The sequence below is a fragment of the Gopherus evgoodei genome, chromosome 10, assembly GCF_007399415.2.
Source record: "Gopherus evgoodei ecotype Sinaloan lineage chromosome 10, rGopEvg1_v1.p, whole genome shotgun sequence".
Taxonomy (NCBI): Eukaryota; Metazoa; Chordata; order Testudines; family Testudinidae; genus Gopherus; species Gopherus evgoodei.
Genome location: NC_044331.1, coordinates 74,760,967 through 74,785,131, shown reverse-complemented (window position 1 = coordinate 74,785,131; position 24,165 = coordinate 74,760,967). Strand labels below are relative to the sequence as shown.

Below are 24,165 nucleotides of genomic sequence, written 5' to 3'. Positions count from 1 at the left end.
TGTCTGGTCACTCAGGGCTCTGGCACAATACTTCTAGACATGTTTGCTTTTTCATGGCAAACGGTAAGATTTGCAACTCTGAGCTCAATTCCTGTTCCTGGGGAAATCTTTCCACTGGAGTCAGGGTATCATTTTTAATATGCATACAAAGTACAGTTAGCTGCAGCACTTTTGATTGCAGATGGACTTGTTGGGGAAAGTGTGGAGGACAACAAACTGCAGTTCTGCTCTAAATAAACTCTTAGTTTGTTGGAAAAAACTCATGTGTAGAGTTATACCAACATGAAGAAGTGTGGATGACTTGTTGCCCTCTGTCTCCATTGTGTGTGTGTGTGTATGTTCTGTCCACTCCTAATAAGTCCATCAGAGTACTAATTTCTCACATATATTACCTTATGCTAGATGAGAAGAGCTGACCTTTGACTTATTACTCCTTGACAAATAGGGAATTGATATGTAAGAAGGAGGGCAGATGTCCTTTTAAATGTTAACAGAACCCATTTCTGATGTTTGTTGGAGTTAATGTAAGGATAGAGAGAGTGCTAGAGAGAAAAGGATTTGGACAGGTTTAGCAGTCCAGTGGAGAGGTAGCTCTTGAGCCTTCCTGAACTAAACTCAGTTGTTGTCATGTTCTCATGTCATCACTTGCCTTCCAGGATCTGGAACAGAAGCTCTCCCTGCAGGAACAAGATGCTGCAATTGTGAAGAACATGAAAACAGAGCTGGCCCGATTCCCAAAGATGGAACAGGAACTGCTCCAGCTCAGGGAGGATAATGCCTTCTTCAGGTGAGAAGGAAAGATCAGCCTTCAGTATGGGGCATATGTCAGAAATGACTATATTCTGCTGTGGTCCATCCTCCTATAGCTGTCATTTTCTGACTTGGGTGCTTTGCATTATACAGAATGGAAATGTCCAAATAGAATGCCATGGAAGGGAGTTTAAAGGTCTTCTATATCTACTGTATATAAGGTTGAGCCAGTGTTGTAATGGTTACTAGTTATTGTGATTTGGAGGTTCTGGATAATCTCCTTTCACACAGAGTGAGGGGATCATGAAATGAGTATGGGTCATTTTGGAAGGTGAGACATATTTACCTTCTAGCTTGGATCAAAGGGAAGGTTGTGCATAGTAAAGAGGAGATTGGAGAGGGATCTGATACTAAAGATACCTGCTGATAATAAATCCTTTCTATATGGGATTTGTGATGGGCTATCTCTTCAATCTCATGACATTTCTATTGTGTCTATCCCTGTAATATCTTGGCAAAGATTTAAAATTCTTATTTTGTTACCAGCCAGTCAGCATTTCCACTAATGTTTTGAAGGCATTCTTGTGCCAGGGTGTCATTTTGAAAGAATGGCTGCTGAAGTTTATAAATTGCTTGGGTGCTGCCTCTTTTAGAATCTGTTTTGTAGGTTTCCAAAGTCCTAATGAATTTTGCAACTCAATTGTCCTGTGTTATGGAGTAATTTGGCATTACTTTGATATGCTGTTATCATGAGAGAGTTTAATTTCAATCTCTGTGTAAAGAAATGCACAAAAAGTCTGAAGTACGTGAGTATCTGTTCTTGCCAGCTTCCCTTTATCACAATTTAGAAGACTGGAGTCTAAGCAGGCTCCTTTGAGTTTGCTCTTGATTCAATGACCCATTTATCATGGAAACTTTCCAATTGCCTCTATGCAGTCCTCTCTGTGTTTTGAAATGTATTGTAGTAGAGTGGAAACAGAAGCACGTTGAAAGATTAGTGGTCTTATTTTTGACACCATTGGACTGACTAATGTACCCCCCACAAAACCTATGTTAAAATAAACTCTGGGCTGAAGAAATCTTAGTATTTGTAAACGGACAAGAGCACTAATTCTTGCCTGTTTCCCTACGTGCTGAGTTCCAGACCTGCATTCATATTGACTTTGGATCATAATGTCAAGACTGTTGTGTTACTTTAAATCCTGTTTTTGTACAATCGGTAAAATTGTGTGAAATTTTAATATGTTCGGACATAACTCAGGGCATTTTGGAGTAGGCAAACTCAGCCCAGTGAACACTGCCTTCTGTGTAACAGTCACTTTGTAGCAAAGGTTATAGAAGGTTACCACTTTGGCTCAGTGTCATAATGGCTTTTTCAATGCCTTGTGCTTCCCTATAATTGTGTGTGTATCCAGGAATTTGCACAAGAGTATTGAGTTGCTGTAGTGGCTTTTTAATGGCTTTTCCCTTTCTCTTTTTCTCAGGGAAATGAAGGAAAACAATGGGTTACTTAGAGAGGAGGTGGAAGGTCTCCAGAGGAAATTGGAGCGCTATGAGAAGGTTCAGGCAGATCTAGTGACCCTTGAATTGGAAAATGAGGTGAGAAGCCAAGACCACTTGCTGTATAAATAGAATTGGGGCTACTGCTCTTACTTGTGTGGGCTTTTAGGGATCTTTAGTTCCTCTGTGCATGGTGAGGGTATAGACAGTGATTGCTGTGGTTCATACTGGCCCAACCCCAAGATGTAGCCTACGATGTAGAATACCCATATGAGGGGAGTGTTCGTAGTGAGAGAGAAACAAAAGTCTGTCCATTGTTCATCTTAAAGACTTCTCCAAGTAGCAGCCCATCTTCATTGTGGCATCTCCCTTTCACCTTACCCCACCTGTGAATGCCCTTTTGGTACCTATGTGCTTGCCAGAGGTGCTGGTATATGATAGACACATAATGGGAGCCTATAGCATACCCTCAGATCAGTGCTGCTGATAGGAGGGGCCACGTACAGTCTTGTATCAATACAATTGATTTCTTTGTCTTGCTGTCGTCAGCAGCACCCCTTTCTCTCCACCCTCTATCAAAGGTAAAATGATTTTTCAAGATGATTACCTGGTCATGAAAACTCTTCTGGTGCAGAGCTATTATAAGGGCTAGATCTGACTTGGGCTATCCAATCTGGCACTGGGATTGAAAGCATAGAGAATTGTGATGCATATCCCTGTAGTGGGGGAGGAGAAATGGGTACAGCAGCTGGTATAGAATTGGCATGTTTGGAATACCGCTTTAATTTCTTTGATCTCTGCAGTAACCAGGATCTAGTACAGTGGAGGTTAATTCACAAGGATAGATAATGGATGGCACAGAAATGGTACATTGTGCCATGTAACTGTGGTGGTTGGGAAGATTAATGCTGCTGCTAATAGTGTCTTGGGTACACGGAATGATGTTTCAGCAGTGCTGGGCCATGCATAGATGATAAAGTCCACAGGACTAAAGTGGAAAAGGCTAAGTTGGAAGGAATGGAAAATGCAGCGATAGGAGTTGAGATGCAAGAACGCTCACTTGGGTTTCTTTTTTGATTACTTTTGCCTCCTCCCTAGAAACTTCTGGGAAAGTTGAAAAGCTGGGAAAAACTAGATGAGAGCACTGGCTTAAATATCAGGTAGGTGCTGATGGAGTTAAACCTTGTTCCACTTGCTTTACTTCTTAGTGATCTTGATGGCTTAAGCTTGTCAGGCTGTCCACCTTATCAGTCCTCAAACTTGCCTGTTGGTACTCCTCTCTCTCACTGCTGTGCAATATATATGATTATGCCTCGCTAAATACAATCATACAGTATCTTTTGGGGATTAATGTGTGAACTGGTGACTAACAGCCTGACCCAATGCGTTTGAGACTGAGGTGGGTGGGGAGCTGGTTCAGCTCGTAGTTCTCTAGACTTCTTGCATATAACTACATTCATATTAAGAAGGAATTGAGTTAGTGTGACCATATTAAGCGTGGAGTGTTTCATGAGATGTACAGCAAGTCATTTATGTGAGCCTGTGATGCATTATTGTAAATATAATTCCTGTAATGAAATCTCAGGAATGTTGCATTAGACTGACCTGACGTGTTATTTCCAAAGTAGCAACTTAATTTAACAGCCCTTTCTCTTATTATCCTGTGTTTTATATGCTGGTAGAGGTGTAATAAACATTTTTCACTTTTGGTGCTGAGAAAATTTCTCTAGGGACAGTGAAATGATTGTAACACTAGTCAAAGTGAGAGCTGACATGTAACTGTGTAGATCAGGGGTTCTCAAACTTCATTGCACTGTGACCCCCTTCTGACAACAAAGTTACTACATGACCCTGGGGTGGGGTAGGTGTGGGAGCAGAGCCCAAGCCCAGCTGCCCTGGATAGCGGGAGAAGGGGCCACAGCCCAAGCCCCGCCACCTGGATGGTGATGGAGCTCAGGCTGCAGCTTCAGCCCCGGGTTCCAGCAAGTCTAATGCTTGCCCTGGCAACAATATTAAATGGGGTCACAGTCCACTTTGGGGTCCCGACCCACAGTTTGAGAACCGCTGGCTCAGTGGTTTTAGCATTGGTCTGCTAAACCCAGGGTTGTGAGTTCAGTCCTTGAGGGGGCCATTTAGGGATTTGGGTCAAAAATCTGTTTTGGGATTGGTCCTACTTTGAGCAGGGGGCTGGATTAGATGACCTCCTGAGGTCCCTTCCAACCCTAATATTCTATAATACAGAGATTGACATCGTTTAGCATTAAACTAGATCACAGTTCTGGCTCTTCTAATTTGTCTGTGATGTAACCAAAGAGTGGGATATGATGCATCTTCCCAGGGATAGTTGCTGCTTTGCAAGAAGAGTAATCTGTGAAATTAGGGCCATACTCAAGTGTCACTTTTGCAAGGGCCATGGCTCTCTAAATGTTTCAAGTGTGATTGTGCTTATTGGTGGGAAGAGAGGTGTTTTGTCCAAAAGAACTGCTTTCCTTTGTGCATCCTTGCATTGAGAGCTATGCTTTAGACAAGAATTAGGCTTGACCTACAACTGTTACCCCAGATCAAACTTCCTCACTTGGGCTCCTGTCCTTATCCCATCAATTGCAGCTGCACAACAAACAAAAACAGTGGAAGTTGCGCATGCAAAATGATGGCATAATTTGGGCCTAGCCTTGTTTGGATTTGGGATTCTATATTGGGTACACTGCTACTTTAGGTAAAAGAGGATTGTCTCTCACAAGCAATGTCCCCTTAGTTTTCTCATAATTCTTTGTATTGTTCAATGTATATGATGAGCTACCTCTTCCTTAATGCACATCAGTAGGTAGCACTGCTGAGACTGTCTCCTGCCTTTGCTCAGGATGCATATGTTCAGACTTGCATCAGACTTGCAGGAGAATGAAATACTGAGTTCTTCCCCCCAGACTTTTTCTCTTCCAGACAGTGGTATGGAAGCTTTTACTTACCTCAAGCTGTTAAAGGTTTAATGAGGTAATTTCACAGTGGGAAAGAAATGGAACCAAGTGACTCTTCCTGCTGAAGTCTGATAATCTCTTCATTTAAAATCAGAATATTCGATGCAAGTGTTAGTGAGGTTTTTGATTGTGCACGTTGTTTAGCAGTATTAAGGGTGTTTCTTTGTACAGAAGAACAAATTGCTCTCAAGAAGATCACCTTTTGCATGTGATTGTACCAAGTGGAATTGGGGCAAGTTTTTTTTTATCCAGGCTTTTTTCAGCATGAATTATGTTCATTTTCAGCCAGGAATACAAGAACCAGTATAAAGGGAGATCATTGTCCTAATCATATTCCTGGAGCGTACCTCTTGTGAAAGCTTGAGGAAAGTTAATTGCTAGATAGTGAGTAGGAGAGAATGGGAACAGTTGAATGGTTATCCCAAAGAGCCAGTGCAATGTGCAGTCTGTCTGCTAATAACTAGATAAGCAGGAAGAAAGGGAATGCATTATGTCCCTGTATCTCTTCTTATTAGTTTCTCCATTTATACGTGGAATGCAGGGGAAGAGCGCACAGCCTCTGGCTTTTTGGGGGAGGATGGTTTCTCATTTCCTCCAGCTGTTCTCCAAGGCTTCTCTTCTGTATCTGCTCGCAATGGCTTTTGTTCACTGATTGCATGGTCCCCGCAATCAGTTAATGTCAGATTAGTTTATGAACAGGGATTTTGGTGTGTAATTTTATCTAATGTTATTTGGAAGGGGAAGGGGCATCTTCTTGGAGTGTTAAGGCCAAACATCTCTGTGCTTATCTTTTTGGGGAGTTTTATGGTAGATTTGGTGGTTGTCTTCCAGTACCGCAACTTTGGTGGAAATAAACTATGAAAAGTGCAAAAACTATATACCTTACTCAAAGGTTACTCTCCCTGTCCCATAGTCCAATGACCACAACTTCTGAATTGTTGCCATCTCAACAAGGTGGTGGGAAATCACACATTTCAAAGAAGATGGAACTGATTTCCCCCTTGCCTAACCATTAGAAATTGTAGAAGACTGGCTAACGTTGTCTCCTAGCCCTCAATTGTTTTGTGATGTCCTTCCACTGCTCCTTTTCATCCACCCCAAAGTTTTTCCTACTCTTACGGTGGTAAGAACAGAACATGCTGATTTTAATTATACCCTATCTATAATGCATCGTAACTTCAACAGTTTACCAATATGCTGGACTTATAAATTGCTCCCTTCCATACTCAGATTATAAAGTTGCACATGGCATTCTATCTGTTACAGTCTACTTATACCCAAATCATGAAGTTGTCTGCAGCCTCATATACATTTAACTAAGGATTCCTCTATATTCATGTCCTAATGCTGTCTAATTTCCAATTTACTAGACTCTGCTTCTTAAAGAGTGGTGTAGTTTGGGTTTGCAGGAACTCTGTCAGAATTTATGTGCCCCTTTATATTTACTTTGTCATGGACTCTCAGGGATGCTAAGCCTTCAGTTATCCCAAATCTGCAGTTCTTCTGCAACATTAGTTTTCATCTGCAGGATAAATCTACTTGCTGTGTATTAAGTGTATTAGCCTCTTAATTTTGCTCTACAGCCTACTCTCTTTAGAAAAGTCACAGCTGGCTGACATAAACTATTATAACTCTTGATCGCTAGGAATGAGCTGTGATTCTATTGTTCTGTGTCAGTAAAGTGTGTTCTTCTTATTCTGTCTCTCTCCCTGTGGTGCATTGATGACAGTAGATTTTTACAGATCATTGTGGATTAGGTGACCAGGTGGTTGGTTTTTTTCAGAGAAGGACTTAGTGAGGGGCACCGGTACAAAACTTTCATAGACTTCAGTGAATATTTGCTTTGGCAGAGGGCACCATAACCTCAGAGACGCCTTCTAATGTAAATAAACCTTGCAAATATCAGGGAAAAATTATTTTTGCAGAATAATAGTGTTTCTGGGTTTCTAGGTTTGTAAAAAAGAAATGCAGTTAATTTTGATGTCAGTGTGAGGAACTGCCCGCTAGATGGCACACTTTCTCTTGTTGTATCAGAAAAACATTGATTTCACTCCATTGTGGTATGCTCTGACTCCTGTACAAACATCAATTGGGCACCGTAAAAAGGTCAGGCATTAGTCTAATTAAAGTTGTTGACTTGTTAAAATCAAATGTTTTAAAATCTATTTTAAAACCACACCAATGTGATCACTTTCTGTGTGTGTGTGTGTGTGTGTGTGTGTGTGTGTGTGTGTGTGTGTGTGTGTGTCTAGTGGAGTTCCTGTTTGTTGCAGCTATTATGAACGTGAACAGAGATCCACACAGTTTCTCCAGTGACAGAGTGCAGTACATATCTGTTTCTCACCCATCTCAGCAACTCGCTTTTTCTTCCTGATTCACTGTCCTTTCTGTCTTCTCAGACTTGTTCAGTCTAGTTCTCTTCTTCTTCACTGTTACGTCCACAGAATCATCCTTGAAAGGGAAATGTTGTTTTAAATCTAATCATCCTGCCATTCTTTCCTTCCCATTGTTCTTTGTTTATATAATGCTCAGAGCCTATGAGGCACTTGAGAAAGACAGACAAGATCCTTGCCCCTGTAAATCTTCTAATCCAGTGATTTTCAGCCTGTGGTCTGTGGACCCCGGGAACCCTCTGACTGTGTCTAAGGGGTCCACGAAAGGTGGTTGTCACCATAGAACAGTGGTTTTCAAGCTGTAGTCTGTGTCTGCAGAATATGTCTACATTTTCCAAAGGGGTCTGTACCTCCGTTCGAAATTTCTTGGGGTCCGCAAATTAAAAAAAGGTTGAAAACCACTGTTTTAATCTAAATAAGTTTATAGCTCATCTGGCAGCTCCCTCTTGTACCTGCCTCATCTTGTCTATATTCAGCTGCTGTTGTCTTCAGCTACCTGTAAATCACTCACAGCTTAGTGTTTTTCACCACCAGATCTATCCCAGAATGCTAGTTGCAATAGTTCAGCACTGGAGTAAGGGTGGTGTGCTTTAGGTGGCTTGTTTTTAAAAAGGAGGTACAGCTCAAGATAGGCTGTTCCCATCTGTTGTTGCTGGTATGGTTAGTTCTGAAGTGACCTCATGTATAGTCTCAAAGATGGGAGTTTACAGTGTTTGGAAAGACTTTTGGAAGATTATGCCCATTCCTACAGTCGGATGTGGGGCAGAGGTGCCCACAAATGAGAAGCCACAGGAAGTCTAGGGTTCTGATCACTCCAGAAGTCTCTCTCTTTGAAGAGAACTGGTGCACAGAGAAAAAAGCAGACAGTTGTGTTCTGTTTTATTTTGAAATTGGTGTCACTGATTTCTGAATCACAGCACCCCAGGTAGGATAATCGTATAGATCTAAGTCTGTGCAGTAGAACGGATCTCTTAAAGCTGTGGAGGATGATGACACTGGAGGACTGACTGGAGTGATGAAGTGGGGACAGTTTAGGCTTATTCAGACTTCTCTCTAGCTAACTAGGTTTCAGAGCTGCAGCTGACCCACAGCGATTAGTACTGCTGTGTGGTTTATTGGTGGTTCCCCCTTTCATGGGCTTTGCTGTTCTATGAGAGAAGTCTGTCTGCTCAGCCCAGGAATCAGAGGGCAATGGAATGTTTTGCATTGCTCTCCAGTATTCTTTTCCTTCTTTCTGTCTCCATGCCTGGCTGACTCTGGAGGGAGCAATATCTATCTGTCTTCATAGGAAGAAAGGTTCTAGCCTGTTTGTGTCATCAAATGGGGGTGAGGGATAAATGGGGGGTAGAGAGGTATGAGAGAAGCCTGTATATTTGTATCAAATTTGAAGTGTTGTGGTGTTTGATATACTGTGATAATGCTCAGAGGTCCCAGTCAGAATTTGAGCCCCATTGATCTAGGTCAGGGATCAGCAACTGTTGGCACATGGCCCGTCAGGGAAAGCCCCTGGAGGGCTGGGCTGGTTTGTTTACCTGCTGCATCCTCAGGTTCAGCCGATCACGGCTCCAGGCTAGTGGGGGCTGCGGGAAGGGCGGCCAGCACATCCCTCAGCCTGTGTTGCTTCCTGCAGCCCCCATTGGCCTGGAGCAGCGAATCACGGCTAGTGGGAGCCGTGATTGGCTGAACCTGTGGACGCGGAAGGTAAACAAACAGGCCCAGCCCGCCAAGAGCTTACCCTGACACGGGCTGCATGCCGAAGGTTGACGATTCCTGATCTAGGTCCTATACAAACACATAGGAAGACAGGTCTTTGCTCAGAGTATTTGCAGTATAACACAAGTAACATATGAAGGGTGTCAGGGAGAGGAATGCAGGTGAGTTGAAGAGCTAATTTTTAAAAACTGAAAGCCAGGTGGAGGAGGGGGAGGCCTTAGTCTACATTGGAGCATGATGTCCCTTGGAGGTCTTGGGATTAATTATCCCCATCATTTCTAATCTTTGCATTTGCTTTGGGATGAAGCCGTCCCATTTCAGTATCTGGTGTTTAATTCAGCAGTGACAATCTCTGCATGAGACATTTCGGACTGTAATGTCCCTTTCTGTAGTGATGACCCTGTTAGTGTGCCGAAGGTACCATTTGAGTTAAATGAAAGGGGTGCCAGTGGATTTATTCTTGTACTGAAGGAATTCTTGCTTTAACTGAGTAAATGAGGCAATAGGGAGAGATCATGTGATCTTTAAATCACTGGACTAGGGTTGGCTAGCTTCTGCAATGATATCACATTAGGGCTGCTTTGCCTGCCTGGTGTCCCAGGGTATAAAGAGAAGCGCAGATTTGACAGGAATTCAGGCCAACGCTTAAGGAGCATTTTCACTTTCTATGGAGCCTGCCAGCTGCAGGCAGCAGACATCAAACTGCTGACCTGTCACCTAGAGCCAAAGAAGTGAACCTTTTAGTTCTGTCCTGGTTTTCTTCCTGAAACATCTGTGTGCTGGCTTGCTGACAGATCTTGGGGACTAGTTTTCTGCAGTGTCTGAAACCAATTAAGGAGAGGAGCAAGTGTGTGGGTGTGTGCATTTTCCTCTAAGAAAGGAGCTAATTAAGTGACAGATGTCTCTATTTAGTACACTGGCTAGCACAGTTGTAATTCGTAATTACACAGGTGCAGTACTGAATGCCGGAATTCCTTTTAGCCAGGTTACCCTTTTGTAGCAGGGTTGAGGCGGGGGCAGGAGTAGGGAATCGTGTTTCTTGATTTCTGATTTTTTGATTGTGGATTAGAGTTTCTTTTGCAGTGTAGGGGAGGGAGGAGAGCATAGGAGTATCTTTCACTTTAAATCCTGGTAATCACACTAGGCAATACTAAATTTTCTTCCATCCAAAGCTCTGAATGTACTTTGCAACCGCAAATGAAGTTTCATTATCTCCTCCTCTCCCACAAGGCAGTAATCTACCTTTCTATGAATGTCCATCTAAAATAAGTGACCGCCAGTAAAAATAAATAAATTTCTGTAGCATTATGCTTATGTGATGACTTTGCTAAAGCTGGGCGCCATTGTGTTCTGCCTAGCGAATCAGGATTGTAGCAGCTGACCCTGGAATTACTCAAACATACTCCCACTGCACTGCCAGTTTAATAGTGGGCACAGATTAGTGGCATTTCAATGGCAGCCTACCTTGCCTGTTGGCTGAGCTCCGATAGCAGCTGAGACAGAGGCACACTTAGTGGTGCTGTCTACCTAATCTTCTTGCCATTTGGCTTCAAGTTATGGCTCTTGCCATTTATGTGTGATTGGGAAGCCAGCTACCTCTAGTGACTGATCCAAACTCCACAGTATTTGGCTATTCTCTCCCCCTAACTGCTTAGCTCCTGTGGTTATATGTTGTCTTCAGAAATAATCTTTGCAATATTTTTGTAATTTAATCAGGAAAATCCCACTCTGTTTCTGTATTTAATGTATTAGGTGGAGTATTAAACTGTAATATGGGTTTATTGGTGCTTTTTTGCCTTTGGAGAAATTGTAGATAATATTTTGTGTATAATATTTATGTAAAATACTGTGGCATTTTTGTACTCTAGTTTTGGACGAAAAATCATTGTCAGTCTGAGAATATGGTCCCACAGTCTCCCTCCTTTCTAACCACTATGCAACAACCTCATTATAATCAACTGTACTGAAGGGGATGGAATACAGCCATGGTATTTGTTTTTAAAGAAAGTGTATTGGGTGATCCTGGACATCACAGACCGATTGAAACAGTAGCTTTAAGAATAGTACTTACATTAATGTATGATAGAAAGAAGAAGGTTTCTGTAAAGGAAAATTGTGCTTCCCCAATCTATTAGAATATTTTATGTCATCAAATTAATAAATAAAGAGACCTAGAAAGCTTTTGTCAAGATCCCTCAAAGCAAGTATTGTCATGAAACTCTGTATTTTGTGACTCAGAAACTGGTTAAGAGACAAAAGACAAAGAATAGGAATAAACAGTCAACTTTGTTACATGGTGAAAAATTTAACAGTAGGTTATTGTACTAGGTCGGGGAGTGTTTAATATATTCATTAATAGTTTGGAAAAAGCGATGAACAATGAAGTGGCAAAATTTTCTGAGACAAAATGAAGAACGTAAGAATGGCCATGCTGAGTCAGAGCAATAGTCCTTCTAGCCCAGTCTCCCTTCTTCTGACAGTGCCCAATGCCAGGTGCTTCAAAGGGACTAAACAGAACAAACAATCATCAAATGATATATCCTCTGTCCTCCACTCCTAGCTTCAGGCAACAGAGGCTAGGGACACTCAGAGCATGGGGCTTTATCCCTGACCGTTTAAGGATAATCAAGGTAAAAAGATGGAGGAATTCCACATGGATATCATAAAACTAGAACAATGGGAAGTTCAGTGAAACTGAAGAGCTAAACTGAAAATTGATAAGCAGAAATGTGTAATTAATGTGTAGTTAATTTGTGAAATTCATTGCCACAGAATATTGAGACCAAGAGTTTTGCATGATTTAATACAGGGTTAGATGTTTATGTGGATAATGAGACCATCTGCAGTTTAATTAGCCAAACTAACAAAAGTGCTATTAAACTCTCATGTTTAATCCAACCTCAAACTGCTTGGTGTTAGGAAGAAACTTCCTCTCGGGGCTGATCATTTCATAATTATGGATTTAGGGATTAATGCACCTCTTTGGGAGACATCTGATGCTGACTACTGTCAGAGAGTGGACCACTGGTCTGATCTTGAATGGCAATGTCTATATATTTTTTACCTCTTTCTCTGGTTGGCGTCATGGTGACCACTCTGTTTTAGAGCTAAATGGCTCTAATTGGCGAAGAAGACAGGTTACTACAGATGTAGCATGTGGAAACTTCATATAATGCATGTAATATATCCGTAATTAATTGTAATTTATGATCTGTGAACATATTGTAACTTGCCTGACTGCTGTTGACAAGGCTCCCCATCTACAACAAACTGTCGCATCACAGTGGGAATTCCCTGGGTACAGAACAGAAAAACAAATACAACATGTATGGGAACAATTTAAAAATTATTTTTGTTAAGTTACCTCTTTGCACTTGCAAAGGCTCATCTTAAAAATCCCATGGAATGAGCATTTTATGCTCTCTCCTCTCATGAACACACACTTTTGGTTAACTATAAAATATAGTATTTGTATTCCGCTATGGGTCGAGGGACAGAATAGGCCCTCTGCTCCTTCTGCGTGTCGTAGGAGGAGTAGACTAAAGGGGGCTGCCTGGAGAGGGATGGGCTCCGCCAGGTTAGAAATTTTCCGAGACACACCATTTGATGAGCAAGTCAACCATGTCTATACTGGATTGGTCACAACCTGGGTTGATAATGACCAAACCATCCATCTGCCACCAGGGCGGATGCGACAAGTATACTATTTGTGTAACCCCAACAAAGAGGATCCATGAAAGAGGTAACATCACCATGGCTACATGGAATGTGAGACAAATAGGGAAGTTGAAAGAACTCATGTGCAAAATGGAATAATACACCTGGCACTGCCTATTAATGGAAGAAGGCCATGTACTCTATTACAATGGAGAGGACAAACATGTCAGTGACGTAGGATTTCTTGTGCATAAAGGTATCAATAAGTCAGTATTAGGATGCTGCCCAATATCCATCAGGTTTATTTCCATCCATCTAAAGGCAGTACCGTTTAAAATCACAATGGTACAAGTCTATGCCCCTTCAACAGAGTACAGTGATGAGCAAATTGAAGATTTTTACAATCAGTTCCAAGACATCATCGATAAGGTACACAAGAAACATATCCTGATTGTACAGGGAGATTGGAATGCTAAAGCGGGTACTGACGCACAGGCAGATTGGCGAGGTTATTGTGGTCCCTTCTGTAATGCAGTAACCAATGAGAGAGGATTGAGACTTTTGGAGTTTGCCAGCTATAACAATCTGGTTCTTGTAAACGCATTAGGAGCGCATAAAGCATCCAGATGATCAAAGTGGCATGTGTCTAATGGTCTACATCACAGCCAAATCGATTACATCATGGTGCAAAACTGTTTTCATTCTGGGATTAACAGATCTAAAACAAGGAGGTTTCCTGGTGCTGATATTGAAAGTGATCACAACCTTGTGATGCTAAATTTTTGGCTGCGGCTAAGGAAAATAGTCAGGCCAAAGTTCACCAGAACCAAGTTTGACTTAGAAAGACTCAGAAACTGAAACATTGCAGAGTCATTCGAAGCAATGATCGGTGGAAAATTTGCCCTGCTGCTTGCTCTAGAGGAAGACGTAGAAACAATGACGAACAATTTCAAAGCTGTAATGAATGAGGCAGCAGTGGACATCCTTGGTATCTTAAGAAGACAAAACCATGGGTAACAAATGAAATATTACAAATGTGTGATATTAGAAGAGAACTTGAGAGACAAGAACAGAAATGAGGGAGCTGATAAATACAGAGCAATTGGCAGAAAGATCAAGAAAGGAATGAAGGTGGCCAATGAGATATGGATTGAAAAACAGTGCTCTAAAATTAAAGAGTGCATCAATAATAAAAATAGCGAACGAGCCTTCAAGGTTGTAAAAGATCTGAAGGAAAGATGGACCAAAGCTAATGCAATTCAAGACAAAGAAGGGAGCAGTCTTACGGAAGAAAGGAACATCATCAATAGGTGGACAAACTACTGCTCTGATCTATACAACCATCAGACAAATGGAGATCCTAGTGTCTTAGCCCAGATTCAACAGAGGAGGGTGACTTTCCAATACCATATGAAAAAGTAGAGACAGCTGTGAAATCACTCAAGAATGGAAAGGCTACAGGTATTGACAACATCCTGGCCGAATAGATGAAATTCAGAGGAGAAATAGTAAGAGATGTACTCACCAAGATCTTCAACAAGATCTGGCAGACCAGTGAGTGGTCCTTCACGTGGACACAGTCACTAATCATCACTCTGCCAAAGAAAGGCAACGTTCAATTGTGTCAAAATTACTGGACCATAAGCTTAATTAGCCATCCCAGCAAAGTCATATGGAAAGTCATATTGAACAGATTGAAGCCACAAGTGGAGAATATCATCGCTGAAGAACAGCCTGGCTTTCGTGCTGGAAGAAGTATCATAGAACAGCTTTTCAACCTTCGTATTCTATGTGAGAAGTACTTACACCATCAGCAGGACATCTACCATGTCTTTATTGACTTGAAGAAGGCATTTGACTGAGTATGGCACGAAGCTTTCTGGGCAGCCATTAAGAAGTATAATGTTGGCCATAAGCTTATTTTTACCATTAAACAACTGTGTGCCAAGGCCAGCAGTGCGGTTCTTGTCAATGGCACAATAGGAGAGTGGTTTCGCACCAGTGTTGGAGTCTGGCAAGGCTGCCTTCTTTCGCCCACACTGTTCAGCATCTACTTGGAATGCATAATGACTGATGCCCTAGAAGATTGCATATGCACAGTCAGCACTGGGGGGCGAACGATCTCAAATCTTTGGTTTGCTGATAACATTGGTGGCCTGGCAAGCAGCGAAGATGAACTTGCCAACCTTGTGAAATGATTGGATGAAACCTCTGCAAAATTCGGCGTAGAAATCAGTACAGAGAAAACCAAGCTTATGACAAAAAAAACGTGACTGGATCAGTTGGAGACAGTGAAACAGTTCCAGTATTTGGGAGCAGTTATCACTGATGAAGGATCCAAGGCAGAAATTCTGGCCAGAACTGTGCAAGCAGCAGCAGTAGCAAAGCTAAAGCCAATTTGGAGGAATAAGAACATCTCCCTGGAATCTAGTCTGAAACTGCTGCACGCATTGGTCATCTCCATTTTTCTGTATGTGTGCGAGATATGGACCCTTACAGGAGAACTTGAACGGAAAATACAAGTAGTAGAGGTGAGATACTTCTGTAAAATCCTGGGCATCTCCTACTTCGAGCATGTCACTAATGAAGAGGTCCGCAACCTCATCACCCAGTGTGCTGGGTCATATAAAGACCTCCTGATGACCGTGAAGAAGTTCAAGCTGAAATGGTGTGGCCATGTAACAAGATCATCTGGCCTATTCAAGATCATCCTCCCAGGGACAGTTCGGGGAAGAGGAAGTAGACAGGTGAAGAGATGGATTGACAACATAAAAGAGTGGACAGGAATGGACTTTACTGAGACTCAAGCACTGACACGCAGTTGTCAGGGGTGGAGACAATTGGTTGGTTGCTCATCAGTGATGGTTCCCCAGTGACCAATGCGATTATGGGAATGATGATGGCGATAGTATTTGTGCACTTCTAAAAGTAGGAAAACTTATCATCAAATGTTTTGTCATTCACTAAAAATAAAATGATACAAGCTGAGCACAGTGGTGAAATTCATGCTATGCAGAGGCCAGAAAAATCCTCACAAAAACTCTCAAAATAGATGGGGACTTTTGCTAGCCCTCTGTGCAGTGATAAGTGCTGTGCAATTCTGCCAGTGCAACTCAGTCTTGACCTGCGGTGCTCATGCTCTTCCACATTGTAAGGTAGTGGGATGGGAATATTGGGAATGGTGTTCCCACACTGTTGACCTCCCATGCAGTGTACGTCTGAAGTCACACTCCATGGAGGATGCCATTTTAAACAGAAATGCACCAGGAGTGGGAGGTCCCACTGATGGGGTGAAGTACCTGTACTTAAAAATTCAGGACTGCACCCTGCTCTGATGCAGGTTGGGGTCAGGAAGAGACTGAAGAATTGGAGTTGAACTGGAGGAACTTTGTGAGACAGAAATCTTTGGGCAGCTCTAAGGTAGACAGTTGTCTCTAGATGTATCAGATAGAATTAATTCCCTCCTGAAACTTGCAGTTGTCTAATTGTGGTTCTGCCCTTTCTACTGAGGCCATCATTCTAAATATGGAGAGATTTTGGAGGTAGCCATCATGTACAGAATGTGACGTGCTGCATCTACTGGAGGATTGCTCCAAGCCTTTTCCATTTTAGCCAGACCGTCATCTCATGCTAGAAGTCATGTCATTCTTCGCTTTGTCACTGGTAGCCTAGAATTCAGCTATTCTTTGTGGGATGCTTTTGACTTTTGAAGGAAAAAAAAAAGTCACTCAGGCAGATCAAAACCTAAAGTCTCTTGTTTTCATAGTGGTGAGAATGAAATTTTGGAAAGCATTATGCCAAAGGCTGATTAGATGGCCTAGTGGATTCATTTATTAGCATTTCATCTCTGGAGGTCTGGCTTCAAATTTTTGCTGTAGTTCACAAATGAAATAGTTTGGTCTCTCCTAGTCCCTAATGGGCATTGGTCCACATAATCAAGTACAGCACTATTTGACCCCAATGAATGCCTCTGCTCCTAGGTGTGTAAAATCAGAATGTTGTAGATCAGGTCTGAAGTGCCTTAATCAGATGTTGGACAAACTTTTCCTCTATTAAGAATAGAAGCATGTGTGCGCATGTTGTCTCTTCTATAGCAAAGAGTACCAAAATCCCCATTTTCCACCCCTGGAGGGGAACCGGTGCATCAGACACATCATTGCCCATTGCTGCTGTATTTCTTGCAAGTAACGTTGAGAGGCGGTAGAAAAGCAGTTGGGTGAAAGTAGCTTTTTCTCTTTTGAGAGTGTGGTGACCCTTGTATTATGTAAATAGCTTGAACTCTGGTGCGCACTCTGCTGTGAAAGGAAAGATTTCCAAAGTGCAGACCTTTTTAAAAAAAGCCACTTTAATGCAACAGTACTGGCTTAATGTAACTAAAGTGAAATTATCATTTAAATAGCAGAGACTAATCAGCAAGGGGATGGTATACTGCTGTCAGAAGGCTCAAATGCTCAGACTTTATTTTTATTCAGCCTTTCATTTTGACATTTCTACAAACACAATAACTGCTAAAGTCGCTAGCTCATGTATAATTTTAACCTTCCATTTCCATTTAAGTGTCTCAGTATTTCACTTTTGAACTGCACTGCCCATGTACTCTCCCCTCCCCCATGTTACAATGTGCAGCACATAAAAGTCTTCATGATAGAGAACTGTTTTTAACATAGGTGTAAAAAATTACTCCTGCAAATGCCAGTTGGACATGGTTATGCCGGATGGTGTTGGTGGAGCATGACACGTATTCTGTTCTTTAAAGCCATTCTCAAGATAGAAAAATGAACATATGGTAAAACCCATTTATTAATTATTATATACTTCAACAAAAAATGTGCCCCCACCTTTCACAGTCTATAGACACAGTTCCTGCCCCAATGACCTTGTTATTGGCCTTGACTAATCAAATAACAGTTTACCAAGGATTGTGGTGGATTCTCCATCATTGCCAATTTTTAAATCAAGATTTGAGGTCTTTCTAAAATATATGCTCTAAGAATTACTTTGGGTAAATTCTGTGTCCTGTGCTATACGAGACAAGATGATCTGCAGTGGTCACATCTGACCTTGGAATCAGTCAAATCTATGAAGTAGTGTATAGGTAACAAATAGTATGGCAGGGAATGGGCAGGATAAGGGTTGCAGTAATAATATTATATAACAACAGTATTTAAACATATACACTTCCTGATGGCTAATTAAATGTGATTTAATAAAAACCACACTTATGCTCCAGTGATGCCATCTGGCATAAACATGTTCATATGATGAAGAAACCATTTTATACTAGGATTTAAAAATGGTTCCCTAACATGGGGGAGTGGGGGAGAGAGTCTCTAGTGCAGGGATGGGCAAACTTTTTGGCCTGAGGGCCACATCTGGGTATGGAAATTGTATGGTGGGCCATGAATGCTCATGAAATTGGGGATTGGAATGTGGGAGGGGGCTCCGACTCTGGCTGGGTGTGCAGGCTCTGGGGTGGGACCAGAAATGAGGAGTTCAGGGTGTGGGAGGAGGCTCTGGGTAGGGGTTGGGACGTGAGAGACAGTGAGGGCTTTGGCTGGAGGTGTGGGCTTTGGGGTGGGGTCAGGGATGAGGGGTTTGGAGTGCCGGAGGAGTTTGGGGGTGGAGCAGAGGGTTTCGGAGTATGGGAGGAGTCTTCGGGCTGAGGCAGGGGTTTGGGGTGTAGGAGAGGGTGTGGGCTCTGGGCTGGGAGTGTGGCTTCTGGGGTGGGGCCAGAAATTAGGAGTTCAGGGTGCAGGAGGAGGTCCTGGGCTGAGGCAGAGGGTTCGGGTTCAGGAGGGATGAGGGCTGTAGGGTGGGGCTGGGGATGAGGGGTTTGGGGTGCAGGAGGCTGCTCTGGGCTGGAACTGAATGGTTTGTAGGATGGGAGGGAGATCAGGGTTGGGGCCGGGGCTTGGGAGGAGGTCAGGGGTGCAGGCTGTGGGCGGTGGTTGCCTCAAGCAGCTCCCAGAAGCAGTGGCATGTCCCCCCTCTGGCTCCTTTGTGGAGGTGCGGCCAGGCTGCTCTGCGTGCCATCCATTCACAGGCACCGTCCCCTCAGCTCCCGGAAGTGGTGGCATATCCCCCCTCTGGCTCCTGCGTGGAGGTGCAGCGCCAGCCAACCGGCTCTGTGCGCTTCCCCATCCACAGACGCCGCCCCTGCAGCTCCCATTGGCAGAACTAACCTAAGAGCTAAGTGATATGATTGAAGTTCTTTGTTTAACAACTGAAACCTTTCTTCTCCTGCAGCCTCTGTATCAGTGAATATTTTTTTAATTAAGCTCGTATGTTTACTAGATTTCCCCCTGCCACCAAACCCCCTCCTCAACCTATATTATAAAAGGGTGTGTGCACATAGATTCTTTTTTGGGAAAAACTATGTATTTCCTTTAATAGGAAAGACATGATATTTTCAAGCATATCTTTAAAGGCACATAGTGGACTTGACAACTTAGTCAATTAAAAATAATTAGAATGAGCACAAATTAGTTTGATTTCTGCCCATGAGACCCCCTGCCAATTGCATTTTCCCGTTTTTAAAGAAGTAGAACATAAGAATTACCATACTGGGTCAGACCAGTAGTCCATCTGTTCCAGTTTTCAATCTCTGATATTGGCTATATGAGATGCTTCTGAGCATCATGTAAGAATTATGTAGTCGACAATTATTGGGGAAGTGTGTTCCTAACTCCTTTCAGAATGGCTTATGCTCTGGAGCATGAACGCTGCTTAAATCCTTCTTTCTTTTTTCTCTCTCCTGCTGCTGTGTGGGAGACCCAGGCAAATGGGAAACTGACAGTACACAAGGTGCTGTCAGATGCACAAAATTAACAAACAAAGTATTTTTCACTTCTCTAATCTTTCAGCTCTTTGAGTGCTCGTCTGTATGTATTCCACTTCTGGTGTGCAAGTGCCCTATGTTCTTGATATCGAATTCTTCTGGCTAGCAGTGTCTGTTGAGCTGCACCTGTGCCATGCATTTCCTTGTGGCCTTCCACTCTCCACTCAAGGATATAAAGGGTAGAATAGGGCCCATGGCTGCAAGATAGAACTGAGAGAGCAGTGTCCCTGTGTCTTGCACTTGAGATTTAGATGTGGATTTTGTATAAAGTTAACTTCAGTGTACTTAGATGGGTTCTTAGTGGTTGGGGTAACTATTACAAGTTTTAGTTTGGATTAATGACTTTTTAATCACCTGTTACTGGCTTTTCAGCCTTAATTACTCACTAGAAATCCCATGGTTTTAAGTATTATTCATTATGCAAGGTACTCATTTCTCTAAATGACAGACTGAATTTTGTTTTTGTTTTTGGAAGGGGCATGTTACCTGAGAAATATTTTTTGTTATTTGTTCTCCAAACAAACTCTTAAAGTGAGAGATGCTTGTGTAGTGCTTGCTTAACACGTTTATAAATAAATCAATGAGACCTTCCTCAGACCCAGGGAAGCAGGATCTGACTGGTTCTGAAAAAGAGCTCTGTGTAGCTTGAAATCTGTCTTTTTACCCAGCTGAAGTTGGTCCAATAAAAGATATTATCTCACCCACCTTGGTTCTGAAAAGTCATCTTCTAAAACAGGCAATACTTCCTGGCAGGTAATACTTCTGCCTCAGCCTCCAGGGCTCCTGCATCTTCATTGAAGCAGTCCTCTGCTGCTCTGTCTCCGAAGCCTTCCTCCTTGTCAGAAAGGGGTAGGTTATAGCACTACTCCTCTGAGGAACACAAATGTGGGTCTCTGTTCCAAGGAGCTTCTAAAAGACAGGGATAAATCCCATCTCCACTTCTAAAAAGCATAGCTTAAGGCCTCATCTGGGTCCCTCTGGCACCTGGAGAGATCCTGATACTAAAACTCCAGTCTAAACCTCAGTCTTAATTTGACTTTGGTATGGAGTCCATGGTTATGTTCAGTGAGCTTCTAGTACCAGTGATGGGGGTTTTCTGCCCCATTGCTGATGTTGCTGGTACCAATAACCTTGAGCTTATTACTCTTGGTACAGACGATGTTGGCACTGAGGTCTGCAGTGCTGGTGCATTTCACTGTCCCAAATGCTGTTATCTTCACTGGTGGAATATATCTGTGTTGGTACCAGGACCTTCCTTGGCATCGAGTTCCACCATCCTCAGATTCCTGCAGAGGAATGTGCCTGAGATTGTAGTGTAAAACAGTGGTCTCCAGACATTTTTGAGCACGCACCTCCAATATACATATATTTATTTATGTGTAAATTATATACATATATATACATATGTACTAATATATTATGTACATTATGAAACATACAAAAAATAGAAATTAAAAAAGGATGAGAAAGTTGAAATAATTTTTTTAAATTTTGTATTTTATTTATTAACAGTACAAAAACCCTTTTTGCTCTCAAAAAATGGTTGTTAATATTTTTAATGAGAGCAATGTGATTGAATATGCTTCATTATTTCTGGGTGGGGGTGCTGGGTCTAGGAGGGAGTTTGGATGTGGGAGGTGGCTCAGGGTGGGGGTACAGGGTCTGGGAGGGAGTTAGGGTGCGGGAGGGCGCTCAGGGTGGGGGTGTGAGAGGAGATTCAGAGCTGGGGCAGGCAGGAGGTGCAGAGCACTTACCTGGAGAAGCTCCTGTTTGGTGCAGGGGGTGTGCAGGTGGCTCTGTGCAGTGTGGCATCGCCTCCATTCTCTCCGCTCTGTGCAGTGTGGCATCGCCACGATTCTGGGAACTGCCCTCTCTCCCCCCCCCGGCAGGCAGGGCCACCCGGAACGCGGGGGCTTTAGGGTCTGCAGGGCCCTTGGATAAGGGGGCCCCGGGGCCCTGGCCTGCAGCTCTAAAGTTCCTTTTGGAATGCGGCCCTGCGAGAACTCAGGCTGGAGGACTCAGGAGGAGTGGAGCAGCTGCACAGCCAGCGGCGGGAGAAAAGCAGCACTTTCCCCTTCAAAGCGCTGCTTCTCTCTGGCCGGCTTTGAAGGGGAAAGGGCCACTTCTTTCTGGCTGCGCGGCTGCCCCTGCTCCTCCATGGGCTGGAGGACTCAGAGCCACATTCCAAAAGGAGCTTTAGAGCTGCAGGCCAAGGCTCCGGGGCCCCCTTAGCCCAGGGCCCTGCAGCCCCTGTGTTCTGGGTGGCCCTGCCTGCCAGGGAGGGGGAGCCGCCCAGGACCCTGCAATCCCCCCGTTTTGGGTGGCCCTGTCTGCCTCCCCACTCGCTCGTTCACTCCCTCCTCTGTTTGCCCTTCTGCTGCGCCCCAATGGATCGTCTTGTGTACCCCACTTCGGAGACCATTGGTATAGAAGACTCTCCTATATACTCAACCATATGGCCCCTACTTCTCAGAAATGGATTCTAGGGTTAGGAGTCAGAGTGAGTGTACAAAATATTAGAGAGGTTTGGTTACCCCCCACCCCCACCCTAGCCACCTGCTCAATATCTGTATGGTCTTTATTCCTGGCCATACGGGCAGCCTGGAGCATGCCCCATGACAGGAAACACAGTTCTTCTGTGCCATCCATAGTTAGGGTTCTTTGAGGTTTCACCAGCAATAACTTGCTCAAATCTCCTGTTCAGAAACTTCACAGTTGCAAATTTCAGAATAGGAACACTGGCAATCTTTGGAGGTAATCTCTGCACACATTTCTTCCTAGCTGTCAGACAAGACTGTTGCACCAACTAAGTTTCTCTTCATGATGACTACAGAACTTTCCAAGACATTCTGTGCAGGATGGCGGAGGTGTTAGAGATTTCCGTATATTTCACTTGAAGGACTTGCTGTGCTGGTAAATGATCGATTTTTAGAACCTGCACAATTGCTGTGGCAAATGTCAGCATCAATCTCACTAACTTCGAAAAAAGTAAATAAGAAATACTAACTCCCCTCTGGGATTTGAGTATTTTTACTCTCACTAGTTTCTAGTAATAGTTACATAGGTCAAGAAAGGAGGAGACAGCAGACTTCAAAATCTACTCTAAAGGAAAAAGAGCTGAAAATTTGAACCTTTTTGGAAGAAAAAGCTCTTTATCAGCCAGTTTACTACTTAGAATAAGCAGTTACCAGTCTCTCCTTTCCAGGTACAACAATCTCAGTTCACATAAACTGTAGATTTCTTGGCTAGAATGCCACAGGATGCCAGAGAAGACCTTAAGGCGATTGTCACAGAAGGTTAGATCATTGCATGTTACTGTTTACAAGCTGCTATCAATGAGTCAGGCAGTGTGTGGCACCAGTGTTAACTGTGTGCTGGTCCTGGCTTCAGCCTTTTGGGATTCCTAGAGAAGTCCAAAATAGCATTGAAGACTTTTTCCTTTTGAGAGGAATGAACTTTTTCAGTGCCAAGACTAACTTGCACTATATTCTTCAAAGGATTCTAAGACTACACTTAGATCCTTGTGCATTTACACTCCTTCAGGCCAGAAGAAAACTGGCCATACTTGAGGCAACCTCCTGTTTCTTCAGGCTGCCCATCTTACCAGAGACCAAATAGGCCACTCAGAAGAAGGCAAAAGTTTCATTGCAGAAGGCTTTGTCTACTGTAACTGGAACCTCAGCAAGATTGATGCCATCTTCTAGGCAGTCCGTTATGGTTAAATTGAGAGTCCATGTTAGAGGATCCTTACCCTCTCCCCACTCCATTGGGGGATAGCTTGTTTTATTTTTAGAGAACTTGGAATGCTATTACTAGAGATCAGTGGTCAGAGGGATGTTACAGAAAGGTTATGCAATCCAGTCCCAGGAGCTTCCTATTCCCCACTCACCTTTCCCATCTCTTTTCAGGGATCCCTGTCATGAGAGACTGTTAGATCATGAGGTACAGTCCCTCCTCATTCTTGGAGTGATAGAAGAGGTTCCACCTCTGGAAAAGGTTTCTATTTTAGTTGTTTTCTAGTTCTAGTTCCTTCAAGTCAGGTTTTTTTCTAGTTTCCCCCAAGTTGGCATCCCATTCTTGACCTGCCATGTCTGAACTCCTTTTCCCATAGGTTAAAATTCAGAATGGTGATCCTCGCTTCAATAATTCCTACCTTGAATCCTTTAGACTGGTTTGCAGCTCTCGAAGACACATGTTTCCCCCCACCTAGTGCAGAGAAAATACCTGAAGTTCATAATTGGGAAGGCACACTATCAGTACAGAGCATTGTCTGTTAGTTTGCCAGCAGCCTCCAGGGTGTTTATGAAATGCCTGGTTGTAGTAACAGCACATGAAAGCG

At 43.1% G+C, this 24,165-nt stretch overlaps 1 protein-coding gene across 4 annotated transcripts in view; it reads left to right on the top strand.

Moving 5' to 3' along the window:
- Nucleotides 1–24,165, top strand: part of MAD1L1 (mitotic arrest deficient 1 like 1) — a 558,561-nt gene that overhangs the window by 14,148 nt on the left and 520,248 nt on the right. For all 4 annotated transcript variants that reach the window (XM_030577083.1, XM_030577082.1, XM_030577084.1 and 1 more), the window contains exons 7-9: nucleotides 657–787; nucleotides 2,235–2,349; nucleotides 3,349–3,410. In XM_030577083.1, the coding sequence (XP_030432943.1) occupies nucleotides 657–787; nucleotides 2,235–2,349; nucleotides 3,349–3,410 (308 nt within the window). The remainder of the gene's footprint in view (nucleotides 1–656; nucleotides 788–2,234; nucleotides 2,350–3,348; nucleotides 3,411–24,165) is intronic.